This window comes from Balaenoptera ricei, chromosome 16, assembly GCF_028023285.1.
Source record: "Balaenoptera ricei isolate mBalRic1 chromosome 16, mBalRic1.hap2, whole genome shotgun sequence".
Taxonomy (NCBI): domain Eukaryota; kingdom Metazoa; phylum Chordata; class Mammalia; order Artiodactyla; family Balaenopteridae; genus Balaenoptera; species Balaenoptera ricei.
This window is the reverse complement of record NC_082654.1, coordinates 65,692,448-65,707,336: the sequence shown is the minus strand read 5'-3', so window position 1 is coordinate 65,707,336 and position 14,889 is coordinate 65,692,448. Positions and strand designations below refer to the sequence as shown.

The 14,889-nt window shown below is 37.9% G+C and overlaps 1 protein-coding gene across 2 annotated transcripts in view; it reads right to left on the bottom strand.

Annotated features, from left to right (window-relative positions):
* DNA2 (DNA replication helicase/nuclease 2) overlaps positions 1 to 14,889 on the bottom strand; it is a 44,515-nt gene that overhangs the window by 1,891 nt on the left and 27,735 nt on the right. For both annotated transcript variants that reach the window (XM_059900707.1, XM_059900708.1), the window contains 9 exons: positions 12,653 to 12,769; positions 12,459 to 12,568; positions 11,686 to 11,795; positions 10,828 to 11,052; positions 4,088 to 4,281; positions 3,906 to 3,995; positions 3,617 to 3,821; positions 1,974 to 2,063; positions 1,198 to 1,380 (listed from right to left, as the gene is read on the bottom strand). In XM_059900707.1, coding sequence (XP_059756690.1) covers positions 1,198 to 1,380; positions 1,974 to 2,063; positions 3,617 to 3,821; positions 3,906 to 3,995; positions 4,088 to 4,281; positions 10,828 to 11,052; positions 11,686 to 11,795; positions 12,459 to 12,568; positions 12,653 to 12,769 — 1,324 coding nt within the window. The remainder of the gene's footprint in view (positions 1 to 1,197; positions 1,381 to 1,973; positions 2,064 to 3,616; positions 3,822 to 3,905; positions 3,996 to 4,087; positions 4,282 to 10,827; positions 11,053 to 11,685; positions 11,796 to 12,458; positions 12,569 to 12,652; positions 12,770 to 14,889) is intronic.

Sequence of the window (14,889 nt, the reverse complement as noted above, 5' to 3'; positions counted from 1 at the left end):
AGTAATAGAAACTTGGCATAGTAGAAGATTCAGAGGAGTGGTTAAATATACCGTGACCCATATATACAGTGGAAATCTATGCATCTGTAAGAACAGAATGAAATCTCTGTGTAATGACATGGAAAGATCTCCAAGCTGTTAAGTGGAAAAAGCAAAGTCCAGAATAGTGTATATATTACCTTTTGTGCAAAAAAGGAGGGAAATATGAATACTGATTCATATCTGCTTGCATATGCTTAAGGAAACCTAGACGGTTACCAAAAAAACAAAAACAAAACCAAACCAAAAAACCAAACGTGATTATCTGTGAGGGTAAGAACTGAGTAGAGGAACAGGGAAGAAGGGAGACTTTCTACTATGTGTATTTTATTTTATTTATTTATTTTTGGCTGCGCAGCATGGCATGTGGGATCTTAGTTCCCTGACCAGGGATCAAACCCGCAGCCCCTGCATTGGAAGTGTGGAGTCTTAACCACTGGATGACGAGGGAAGTCCCTCTACTACGTGTATCTTAAAAACCATATGAAGGTATCGCATAGTCAAGAAAAATGAGTCAAGGAGAGATAAAAACGCAAAAAAAAAAACGAAGCCTGGAATTATCTATAAATTTGAAAGTATATCTAGGGAAGCCTATATGTTTAAAATGCTCCAAACACAATAACCAAGAGGTAGAAGCAACCCAAACGTCCACTGATGGATAAATGGATAAACAAAATGTGGTATATACATGCAGTGGAATAATATTCAGCCTTTCAAAGGAAGGAAATTCTGACACATGCTACAACATGGATGAACCCTGAGGACATTATGATAAGTGAAATAAGCCACTTACAAAAGGACAAATACCGTATGATTACACTTATATGGAAAATTCACAGAATTCATAAAATTCTGTCAAATTCTTTGTCACAGAGACAGAAAGTGATTGCCAGGGAAAGGAGAGAGTGGGAATTAGGGAATTGTTCATGGGTATAGAATTTGTTTTGCAAAATGAAAACGTTCTGGAGATGTGTTGCACACACTGTAAATATACTTAATACTTGTGAATTGTACACTAAAAGATAGTTAAGAAGGTGAATTTTATGTTATGTGTTTTTTACAATTAAAAAAGAGGAAAAAAAAAAGAGAGGTAAATAATGTCCCAAACAAATATAAAATACAAATCAGACAACAAAGCAGAAAATACAATTAACTCACAGTTCCATCTTTACTACTTCTAACAAAAGATACTAGAATGATACTTTTGTCTCTTCCTTGGTATTTGTCTACTGTATTAACTTCGACCATCCCAAGAGAAGAATGTGCCAATAAATCATTGATGACTTTTAACTGTTGCCTGTATGGTGCAATGATACCAATATCAGAGGGATTACAACCAGCCTAAACAGAAAAGAACACAATTTAAAGTGAAAAAATCCTGACTTTTGTTATTTAAGCTTTACTAAATTTATTAAATGTTTACATAATGTGCCCAATTGACGTTTACAATACATGTTCCTATCACAAGGAGTAAATACAATTATTGAATTCACTCTAAGGCTACATCCACATTTCCTGAAATGAAATAATTTCCTCAAACATTGTTCCCTTGATATTTAGAAGTTCATGGCAGTATAATGGTTTGTATGCCACCAAAACAGTGTTGCCATACCAAAAAAAGTACTTTCACTTTCTGCTATCCCTTACAACAGATGTTTCCAATTGCCAATCATACTGACTTCAGCACTAAATTGACACAATCAGAATTATCTGATGTTACAAAAAGTTATCCTAAATGGAAACTCAAAATGCCATTACTGTATAAAAAATTACATGTCTTAGATAAATGTTCTCAAAATAAAAACAATCAGGCTTCATTCCTCTTTATCTTAATAAACAAAAGTTAACTTTAGATCTAAAGTTCCTTGCATTCTAATATTCTATTACTCTGCACCTTAATATTAATTAGCCCTCAAAATTAAATTCTATGTTACCTTAATAAAAATTGAGGTCAGGAAAACAACAAGTTTGGCTTCTGTTATATTGCTGACACCTCCCTTTTCAACTTGTTCTGGTGCTGGAACCTAAATAGAAAAAATATGCATCCTGCTTGCAAAACAATCTCTGAAGTTAAGAGTACTGTCAGTACACAGGTGGCCATAGAGATGGTACTACCACATGTGGAAACAGATGAAAAATATCTTCATCTTAAAGTTGAAGGTAAAAGAATTAACAAAAATGAATGATATTAGTCACTTTCAGAAAGCCACCCAGAGGCAACCCATCTTAAACATGCTACATAGAGTTCATACTAAAATCTCTATGAAAGCCGACCATACACTGGGCTTCACAAACTTTACTGTGTTATCCCCCATTTTATAGGAATCAAAGGTCAGAAGAGATGAGTAGCCTGCCCAAGCTTCACAATAAATCGTGGCACTAGGATTCAAACTTAGATCTGGCTCTTATATCTGTGCCCTTTCCATTTTCTTGTTGATTTTTATACAAATAATGGAGCGATAAGTTTCCCCAGGTTCTACCATACCTAGTAGAACTTTCAAAGGATTGTTTTGCTCCTACATCATTCCTAAGTAACCTTGATTAATTTTATTTGGAATAAATGAAACTTATTTATTTGGAATAAATATTATTTGGAATCCTGATGCCAAGAAAGAGGAAATGTGAGTAGCAAAAAAGAATCTAAACAATCACTGGTGAGGTTAAAAAATGGTAAATTATAACTAATAAATTAGAGTTGTGGTTTATAAAAGCAGTCATTTGTGAGATCAGTTTATGTGACTAAATATCCCAGAGCCTGCCTGCCCCTAGGTGTTAATTCTTCACCCTGAAACACTAAGGCAATTTCCAAGAGAATGAAAATTCCACCATGGTACACACATGGTAAGGCCCTATTTTTAACAACCAGCTGGCTCCACCCATCTTGAATAACAAGAGATATAACTATTTTAGAATAACATGCATACATATAATTGGTCATTATATTTTTATTTGAACTTACATAGACTTCCAGGTCAATAATGAGAAGCACTATATAAAACAAACTGTGCGAACATAGGGTCAAAAATTTGTTCTTAGTTCTTAGAAATAAGACTCAAGTCATTTAAAGTCCTTGTGCAGATTTTTTGTTTAATGACAGATTTGCAAAGAGATCTTTAGGTGCATACGGTGGGGGGAGGAGATATATGGGAAATCTCTGTACTTTTAGCTCAGTTTTGCTGTGGAACTAAAACTGCTCTAGAAAATAAAGTCTATTTTTTTAAAAAAGGTCTTCAAAAGGACATCAATTTATTGTATCTGCTGTCCATTTGTAAACCCAGACCTTTGACAATATCAATGCCAATTTCTTTTCGAGGAAATGTAATTATACAGTTGAGTTCACTTTCTAGCTTTCTTACTTCAAAAGTCAATTTTGACATCTATCAATCACCAGAATAAACCTCCTCCCAAAGACAGTGAGTCTATAGAAAGAAAAGATTCTTTTGTGTTAAAGTACAAGAAGTACACTAGTTTTAACTGATAAGCTCTAAGGAAGCAATCGCTACTGAAAACTGAGGAATACAAATAATAGAGCAAAAGGAGAAAAACTAAAGAAAATGTTTGTTTTTTTGTTTTTTACCTTGTCTGTGTTAAGAAAACAAACAGGATTTTTTGGCTCAAAAACTTCAACCAGCCAAGGATTTTCAGAATAATCAGCATAAAACTCCAGTTCCAGCTTTACATCTTTAAAGTTAGGTAGGTTTATCACTGCATTGGCCACTTTGTCTGATCCACACTCCAGCTTTCCTTCGTATGTCAGTTTATTACTTAAGGACATAATTTTACTAAGGGAATTACAAAATAATTTTAGTTTTAGTGATGAACACAAATACAAAAATCACTCGTAGCTGACACTGTTACACAAATACCTGTTCATTCTGTACTGCACGGTTAACTGTACGACAGCATTCTTATTCTGTTCCAGCCTCTTGAATAAGCTTTCACTCATGCCAAGAGCTCTGTCAACAAATCCAGTTCAAGCTTATCAGTGTACTGAAACTGTCCCTTAAAAAGAATCTAGTTTAAAATTGAAACCTCAACGTCTGCTTACCTTGCTTCGCAGTTCAGTACCAGGGGAGGAAGCTGCTGATGATCCCCGACCAACACAAATCTCCGTGAAAAAAAAAGTGGCCCTAGGCAAATTGGTTGGCTAATTTGAGAGGCTTCATCCACTATACAAAAATCAAAAGTTTTACGGGAAAATATGGGATGGTTTACTCCCATACATGTTGTTGCAACTATAAGCTAAAAACAAATAGGGAAAATAGATCAGTTGTTTAATATGTCTAAGAAATACACCTTGTTTTTCCCATTTTTGAAATTAAAAGATCAAAAAAGAACTCTTTGCCCCCCAAAACAGGAATCCCCCAATATTACTGCAGAAACACTTATAGCATGCAAAAAATTTTAATTTTTTACTATAAATTTTTTAAAATCAAGTTAATTTTCCAGACACTATAACAGTGCTCAAATTTTGATATTTCAAAATGGAAATCTGAAACATTCAAGAGGCAGTAAGTTAATGAATTTATTTTTATAATGTCAACCAAGACTTTACTTCTGGGAAGATGGAGTACTTTTCCCTACTCCTCCCACAAAGTACAATGAAAAACCCTGGACATTATATAAATATAAAACTATAAACATAAAGACTGAAAGGTGAAGAAAAGGTAGACCAGCTAGGAACCTTGGGACACGAGGAACACGACAGTTCCCTGGGTTTTCCTTTTGCCTCACTTATCCCAGATTTGGAGCTGATAAGACTAGGAACACAGGAATGCCAATGCATGCAGACCAAAAGAAGCTCCAACAAAAGCCAAAGGAACAGGAAAGGGATAGCCTAGCAGACAGAAAACTTATACAATAATCACTCAACTCTAGCCAAACACCACATAAAAAACCATGGCCTCAATAGAAATAAAAAAACAAAAATAAACGGTACCTAATCAAACTTATAAGCTTTTGTACAGCACAGAAAACCATAAATAAAACAAAAAGACAACCTACAGACGGGGAGAAAATATCTGCAAATGATGAGAACAACAAGGGCTTAATTTCTAAAATATACAAACAGCTTATACAACTCAATAACAAAAAAACAAACAACTCAATCAAAAAATGGGCAGAAGGAACTTCCCCGGTGGTCCAGTGGTAAAGAATCCGCCTTTCAATGCAGGGGACACTGCATTGATCCCGGGTCAGGGAACTAAGATCCCACATGCCGAGGGGCAACTAAGCCCGCACACTACAACTACTGAGCCCACGTGCCTCAACTGGAGAGCCTGCATGCCACAACTAGAAAGAAGACTGAGCGCGGCAACTAGAGAGAAGCCCACACACCACAACAAAGAGCCTGTGCGCCACAACGAAAGATCCCACATGCTGCAACAAAGATCCTGCATGTCACAACTAAGACCTGACACAGCCAAAAATAAATAAATTAATTTATTAATTTAATTTTTAAAAAAAAGAACTACATCTCCTTTATTAAAAAAAAAAAAAAGTGGGCAGAAGACCTAAATAGACATATCTCTAAAGAAGACACAGATGGCCAACAGGCACATGAAAAGATGCTCAACATCGCTAATTATTAGAGAAACACAAATCAAAACTACAACAAGGTACCACTTCACACAGATCAGAATAGACATCATTAAAAAGTCTACAAATAACAAATAATAAATGCTAGAGAGGGTGTGGAGAAAAGGAAACCCCCCTACACCGTTGGTGGGAATGTAAATTGGTGCAGCCACTGTGGAGAACAGTATGGAGGTTCCTTTAAAAACTAAAAATAGAGTAACCATATGATCCAGCAATCCCACTCCTGGGCATATATCTGGAGAAAACTCTAATTTGAAAACATACATGTACCCCTATGTTCATCGCAGCGCTATTTACAATAACCAAGACATGGAAACAACCTAAATATCCATCGAGAGATGAATGGATAAAGATGTGGTATATGTATACAATGGAATATTACTCAGCCATAAAAAAAAAAAATGAAATAATGGGGCTTCCCTGGTGGCGCAGTGGTTGAGAATCTGCCTGCCAATGCAGGGGACACGGGTTCGAGCCCTGGTCTGGGAAGATCCCACATGCCGCGGAGCAACTAGGCCCGTGAGCCACAACTACTGAGCCTGCGCGTCTGGAGCCTGTGCTCCGCAACAGGAGAGGCCGCGATAGTGAGAGGCCCGCGCACCGCGATGAAGAGTGGCCCCCGCTTGCCGCAACTGGACAAAGCCCTCGCACAGAAACGAAGACCTAACACAGCCATAAATAAATAAATAAATTTTAAAAAAATAAAAAATAAAAAAAATAAATAGCCAAACATTATTTGAAATAAAATTTGGTAAATAATAGAATTTAAAAAAAAAAAAAAATGAAATAATGCCATTTGCAGCAACATGGATGGATCTAGATTTCATACTAAGTGAAGTAAGCCAGAAAGAGAGAAAGACAAATATCATATGATATCATTTACATGTGGAATCTAAAAAAATGATACAAATGAAATGATTTACAAAACAGAAACAGACTCACAGACATAGAAAATAAACTTACGGTTACCAAAGGGGAAAGGGTGGCTGGAGGGATAAATTAGGAGTGTAGGATTAACAGATACGCACTACTATATATAAAACAGAGAAATAACAAGGTCCTACTGTATGCACAGGGAACTATATACAACATCCTGTAATAAACCATAAAGGAAAAGAAAAAAATAATAAAAATTTTAAAAAAACACATGTTCAATCTAATAAAAATTTTAGAAAATCTAAAAGAACAAAAACAAAAAATTATGACCTTGCCCCCCTACCAATGCCAGCAAATGTCAAGGGGGATCCTAGACTTCCACCTGCCTGAGGCTGGAATAAGGCACTCCAATACCTTACTGGGGTGGTGTCACAGAAGGTCAAGCCAGGATTTTCATCCCTCTTGGCTGGTAGTAACCCTCACCCGGCAATGTAATGGAGACCACGTGGGGAGCCTAGACTTCCTTCCACCCCTATCCAACAGTAATGAGAAGCCCGTCACCTTCTGCATTAAAAGAGGCCAAGTAGGGATCCTGGACTTCAGCTCCCAGCTGGCATACCCTCTTGCCCTACCAGGGTAGTGTTAGAGAAGCCAGCTAAAACAGAAGTTTTAAATAACACAATACAAAAATGTTCAGATTTCATCAAAAATCACTCATTATATACAGAACCAGAAATATCTCAAACTGAATGAATATAAGACAATCAATAGATGACAGTCATGTTAGAATTATATGACAAAGATTTTAAAGCAGCCATGATAAAAATGTTTCAGTGAACAATTATGAACACACTTGAATGAAAAGAAAAAGATATAAAATCTCAAGAAAATAAAAGTCTTGGCAAAGAAACAGAAGGTAAAAAGAAGAACCAAATAGAAATTTTAGAACTGAAACTAGAATAACTAGAATTTTAAAATCATGGAATAGGCTGAATAGCAAGGGACAGAGAAAAGAATCAGTGAACAAAGACATAGAAAAATAGAAATTATACAGTCTGAATAACAGACAGAAAGTAGACTGAAAAAACAAAAACTAAACAGAGGCTCATGGACCTGCAGGACATAACGGATCCACCATTCGTGTCTTCACAGTCCTAGCAGAAAAGAAAGAGGGAGGGGCTGAAAAAGCACTAGAAGAAATCATGGCTAAAAATGTCCCAGGTTTGGCAAGAGACATTAAATCTATAGATTCAATAAGCTGGGAAAACTCCAAACATGATAGAAAAAAATCCACTACAAGACATATCATAATTAAAATTCTAAAAAGTAAAGAAAAGAAAAAATTCTGAAAAGCAGCCCAGGTAAACACCACCTTGCTATAAGGAAAAACATTCCAATTCAAAGGTCAGCGTATTTCTCATCAGAAACCATGGAAGCCAGAAGAAAGTGACAGAATATTTTCCCAGTATAAAAGAAAAGAATTACATATTTACTCAGAACTAGCAAAACTATCCTTCAGGAATGAAGGGGAAGTTGAGACATTCTCACACTGTATATCACTATACACCTATCAGAATGGCCAAGATGAAAAATAGTAACACCACCAAATGCTGACAAGAATCACTCACACTTTGCTGGTGGGAATGTAAAATGTTATAGCTTCTTTGGAAAACAGTTTGGTAGATTTTTTTAAAACTAAACATGCAACTACCAAATGACTCAGACACTGCACCCCTGAGCATTTATCCCAGAGATATGAAGACTTATGTTCACACAAAACCCTATACATGAATGTCTATAGCAGCTTTATTTGTAAGAGCCAAAAAATGGAAACAATCCAGATGTTTTCCAGTGGGTGAATGGTTAAACAAATTGTGGCACATCCATACTATGGAACAATACTCACCAATAAAAAGGAGCAAACTACTGATTGATACATGTAATAATCTGAATCTACAGAGCATTAGGCTAAGTGAAAAACACCAATCCCAAAAGATTACATACTGTATGTGAAACCAAGCAGGACCTTGTGGGGCCCTCCTAGGAACAAAAGCCTTTCCGGATCCCCCATTTCTTATTTGTAGGATAAAGGCTTCAGCCTCCTCGATCTTCCCAGGGTTCCAAAGGGCATATTCAAACAGCTACTAATCAGGGAAATAGGGGATGCAGAAACAAAGGAGGAACAATCAAGAAACTATAGTGCAGGGATTAAAGAAGGATCCTGGTTCTTCCTCAAGGAATATATGTTACAAATATCTTTGAGTTCTTTTTTTTTGAAAATTTTTAGTGGAGTATAGTTGATTTACAAATGTTGTGTTAGTTTCTGCTGTATAGCAAAGTGAATCAGTTATACATATATCCACTGTTTTTTAGATTCTTTTCCCATATAGGTCATTACGAGTATTGGGTTCCCTGTGCTATACAGTAGGTCCTTATTAGTTACCTATTTTATATATAGTAGTATGTATATGTCAATCCCATCTCCCAATTTATCCCTCCCCCGCTCCCTTGAGGTCTTCTGCAGGAAATAAGGCCGGCACCCAGGTGGAGGATGGTAACTTCAGGCTGAGCACAAGATTCCTGGAGCACCGCCCTGTTACCTCACCACCAACCAACCAGAAGAAAGATACACACCCTGCAGCCCTCACCCCAAATTTTGCCTATAAAAACTTCTCCCTGGAAAGAGTTTGAGGTTTTTGAGCACGAGCTGCCTGGTCTCCCTTCTTGGCCCTGCAATAAACATTTCTCTGCTCCAAACTCTGACGTTTCAGTTTGTTTGGCCTCACTGTGTGTCCGGCACACGAACTTTTGTTTGATAACATATATTTCCACTTATATAACATTCTTGAAGTGACAAAACTGTAGAAATGGAAAACAGAAAAGTGGTTATCAGGGGTCAAGGAATGAGTAGGCAGGAAAGAAGTGGGCATCGTTATAAAAGTGCAACGAGAGTGATCCTTGTGGTAATGGAACTATTCTGTATGTAGACTGTATCACTGTCAATATCCTTGTTGTGATATTTCACTTTAGTTTTGCAAAATGTTACTACTGGGCAAAGGGTATACATGATCTCCCTGTATTATTTCTGACAACTGTATGTGAATCTATAATTATCTCAAAATAAAAACTTTAATTAAAAAAAGTAAATCAGGGCTTCCCTGGTGGCACAGTGGTTGAGAGTCTGCCTGCTAATGCAGGGGACACGGGTTCGAGCCCTGGTCTGGGAAGATCCCACATGCCGCGGAGCAGCTGGGCCCGTAAGCCACAACTACTGAGCCTGTGCATCTGGAGCCTGTGCTCCGCAACAAGAGAGGCCGCGATAGTGAGAGGCCCGCGCACCGCGATGAAGAGTGGCCCCCGCTTGCTGCAACTAGAGAAAGCCCTCGCACAGAAACGAAGACCCAACACAGCCAAAAATAAAAAAAATAAAAACGTACATCAGACATACATCTTAGCCACTTCAAAATTTTTCAATAATTGGGATAGATATTAGACAAAAGAGTTGTAAGACAGTCTATTAAAATCTATTTTAGATAATTTTTAAGACAAAAATATCAGTTAGGACTTCCCAGTAAAAATATATACAGACATTAAATAAAAATTAGGTTCTATATCAAAGCCTAAAAATACCTATCACAAGACTATTCATATACCATTACTTCTAATTCAAACTCACTAAAAAATCCTGATTATTAGTTTTCTAGGTGTGACACTATAATATAATAAGACATACACATTTGGTCTTCCTTCTGCTTCTTGACACAGAGCTCCTAAAACCCTTGGAATTTCCTGATTGATGGGGTGAGAGGAACATCTTTCGTTATTCATAAGTCCCTTTTCATCATACCTGAGTTTATGCTAATGAGCTGACTTTCTTGAGTTCTGTGAGCCATTCTAGCAAATTATAGAAAACAAGGAGGAGGACACAGGAACCCCCAGGCTGGGCACAGGAGGCTTGAACTCGCAATTGAGAACTGAAGTAGGGGGCAGTCTTGTGGGACTGAGTCCTTAACCTGTGGAGTCTGCACTAACTCCACAAAGTCAGTGTCAGAAGTGTGAGTAGACAGAAGCAGAGTTTTCCTTTACTAGGATATTTTAAGCTAGAAGATGGGAGCCCTGAAGAATAAACCAGAAACCTTATTTCAGTTCAGAAGCAAAGAACAAACTATAAACTCATAAACTGGTCCTGTGGTTTATATAAATTAATCACGTGCAAATTTGGTCAATGCGATTAAATTTCCCAAAGAACCATTTCTCCCCTCATTCTGGCTACAAAAATTACTGTCAATATTATTATACAATAATTGTACTTACTTGACTATTGTAGAGTTCTTCTAGAAGAGCTAAGGATCTAATGGATTTTGATCTGCAAATATCCTCCTCTGTAAATTTCTGGATATCTGGATGTACCTTCTGAGTCTGACCCAAGCGCAAAAATCCAATTTTAAACTTTGCTAACTTCAAAAGAATATTGTCAACAGCCGAGTGTGTATAGCTGGTCAACAAAACACTAAAACCACAGGCATAGAGAATTCTTACCTAATAATGAATAAAAGAAAGGAAAACAGCATTACTTTTAACTCCCGATAATTTTTAACATCTATATTTTTTGAATAGAGTTAGAAAACTTAATAGGAAGCATATCTAAGAGCTGAGCCAAGTAACTTGTTAGAAAACTATATAGCCAAAATGTTTTATGAAAATAACATGGCATTATTATCATGTTATTAATGATATGTTAATAATATGTCATAATAGAATTGAATACAAATACACTTTGACTAGTGCCTGGCACAGAGTATCAGTCAATAAATATTTGCTGCCATCATTATGATTATTCTAAGACTGCTCAGTAATTTACTGACATGAAAAAAAAATTCAAGAAAACTCTATTTCAACCGCCTCTGTACAACTTATCATTTTTAAAGGGAAGGAAAACATACATATAACAACAACAGAACGAGATTTTAGACAATCTTACATGCAAGATATCTACAAGGTGATTACAACTATTGGTAATTTAGGTTTTCTATTTCTCATGTCACTTTTAGTTTGAAATAAAGGCATTTTGACTTAAAATTCAGCCCTTTTGATATCCAGTATCACATTCTCTGAACCGAGGAGACGCTGATTTAAATATTCAGTTTCTAAGCAAAAGAATAATAACCTTACAAGAGTACATATTGTAGTTGTTTTTCCTGTTCCAGGCATACCCACGATGAGGGTGTAGTCTTTTGAAAGAAGTACCTTTTTCATGGCTTGCCTTTGAGGCTTATTCAAACCTACATTTAAATTTAAAAATAATAGGAAAAAGAGTGTTGAATTTCACTGAGCACCTTAACTATTTTACAAGAAAAGCTGACTCTATTCTAGTCTGTTCTTCAATACGTCTTTTCAAAGTAAGGAAATGTCATGGTGACAGTAAAGGTCACAGGTAAACTAATTCCAAAGAGATGCTGTCTAAAAACTGTAATTACAAGTTTATAAATTATTAAAGGACTTCCCTGGTGGCGCAGTGGTTAACAATCTGCCTGCCAATGCGGGGGACACGGGTTCAAGCCCTGGTCCGGGAAGATCCCACATGACGCCGAGCAACTAAGCCCATGCGCCACAGCTACTGACCCTGTGCTCTAGAGCTCACGAGCCACAGCTACTGAGCCCGTGTGCCACAGCTACTGAAGCCCGGGCACCTAGAGCCCATGCTCCGCAACAAGAGAAGACACAGCAATGAGAAGCCCATGCACCGCAACAAAGAGTAGCCCCCAGCTAGCCGCAGCTAGAGAAAGCCTGTGCGCAGCAACAATAGACCCAACTCAGCCAAAAATAAATAAATAAATAAATTTATTTTTTAAAAAAATTATTAAAATACTAGACTATAATATAGATTAAATTATAAATAGAACCAAGAAAAATTAATGGATGCAGACACGCTGATTATAACATACCTTTTAGAATGCAGGCAACTGTGTCCTTTGCATCATGTGGAAGAACAGAACTGAGGTAGGATATAAACTGCGGTTCGCGAAAGTCAATGATTAAATCTCGAAGTTTTTGGCTGAAAAGAAAAAAAAACTTTTTTTTTTACTCCACATTCCTTAGGAAAGTGGAGCAAAATTCAGATTCATTTATTGTTACAAACCTGGCATAAGTATTTTCCATCAGTTTAGAAAGATTTCCTAATGGGGTATCTATATCACAATGTTTTTCTTCCTGGTCCAATCTGAACAAAGTTGATTCTGGGAGTCCTGACAAGTTCCTAAAACAGCAAACAGATGTACATGAATGTTTTTCATTTAACATAGTCAGTGGGTCCGTATAAGAAATATGCTGCTTTCTGCTAAAAGAGTAAATGATCCAGAATTGCTATTAAAATGGCTACCAGCCCCTAATACATACTTGCCAACCAAAGACAGGATGAGGCCCTGGATTGGTGGGAAAAGGGAGAAGGGGAAGGCACAAGGCACCAAAGTCAAAGCAGTTTAATAATCGGGAACCTACAACATTTGCTAACAACTCACCTGGACCTGGGCAAGTTCGACCTGGGCAATTCAGCCTGGGCTCACCACCCCAGAAGGATCCTGAGCATATGGCTCCTCCCTCCCCCAGCCTGGAGTACAGGTCTCTTTCCCGACAGCTTCTCCCACTCCTCTGTCAGCCCCTAAACCATGATGTTCCCTAGGTCCCCTCCCTGGTTCTGTGTACTCTTCTTTCTTGTCATTTTCCCTCTGGTCCCATGCCCCCACGTGGGTCTAAATCCCAACTCTACATCTTCAGGCCTGACCTCACATTCCTCTCCCACCCTGTTTCTCACCCAGGCTTCAGGTTTGGATATCCAGCAAGCAGCAAGATATTTATTTGCACTTAGTTAAAACCCAGGCTACGAAAGTTCAGTTTTTCAGAACTGAACAACTCTTTATCCCTGCTGAACCCGATCCTTCTTCTGTGGTCCTGACCTCAGTTAATGGCTCTTGCACCTACACAGCTGTCTTGATCCTTCCCTCTCCCTCACTCTCTTCCAACCCTGCATACTCGAGCAGGATCCCATGTCAGACAGTTTCACTTTCTAAATACTTCTCAAAGCCATTCCACCTTCTCTGTCAAAACTACCCTGCCCTCAATCCCCTCAAGCCTGGGCCACTACAACAGGTGCCTGACTTCTCGGCTTTCAGTTTTGCCTCCATTAATTAACTCTATGCTCCGCAGTGCGTCCACAGAAAAATGCAAATCTGATTATTATCATTCTTCTGTTTAAAACTCTTCAGTACATCTGAAAAAGTAAAGTCAAAACTTCTTAATATGGTATATAAGACCTTCTATGACCTGACCTCTCCAATCATTCCCTTCTTTATCTTTTACATTCCAGAAACTAATTATTACCTGTACTTTCCTGAACACTCCACTTCACACCATCAGGTCTTTCCACACCCTGTTCCCTCTGTTTGATATACTCCTCTCACACTGCTTCATCAGGCTAACTTATTCACCCACAGGGTGAAGATCTGGAATGACCTTTTTCACAAAGCCTTCCCTGAGCCTCCTAAAACTGGGTTAAATGCCTCTCCTCTGTGTTCCCATCAATTCAAACACTTGTCATATTAGACCAAAAACATATTTATTTATTTGTTACCCACAAGACTATGAGTTCCTCAAGGGTTTACAAAGCACCTAATACATGTTAGGTGCCAAATAAATACCTCAAAGGACTGACTGCAGGGATTCCTAAGAAACAACAGAAATATCACAGCTGATACTCCAATATCATGAAACCTAGGCTAGGACTGGTTAAGGCTTAACTAGGATTACTGATTAGCAGAGAGCAAGCCTGGACATTTCCACTGCATCCCAATTACTGATCTCCACCCACTAAGAAATGTGACGCATGCCGGCACTTAAATGCAAGAAAGGCTGGGGGTCCAGGAAGAAGGGAATATGGATATTAACGAACATGGATATTAGTTTCTACCACAAATTTTCATACCGACTTTTCTATTTACTTAATATTATTCTTTAAATTAACTCACTTTGTTTTAAGTTATACTTTATAAGTATGAAGTATTTACAACTATAAATGGAAAAAAGCATCTTCTTTAGAAAAAGGAGGGCTTCCCTGGTGGCGCAGTGGTTAAGAATCCACCTGCCAACACAGGGGACACGGGTTCGATCCTTGATCTGGGAAGATCCCACATGCCGCGAAGCAACTAAGCCCGTGCGCCACAACTACTGAGCCTGCACTCTAGAGCCCGCAAGCCACAACTGCTTAGCCCGCGTGCCACAACTACTGAAGCCTGCACACCTAGAGCCCGTGCTTCGCAACAAGAGAAGCCACCGCAATGAGAAGCCCGCACACCACAACGAAGAGTAGCCCCGGCTCGCCGC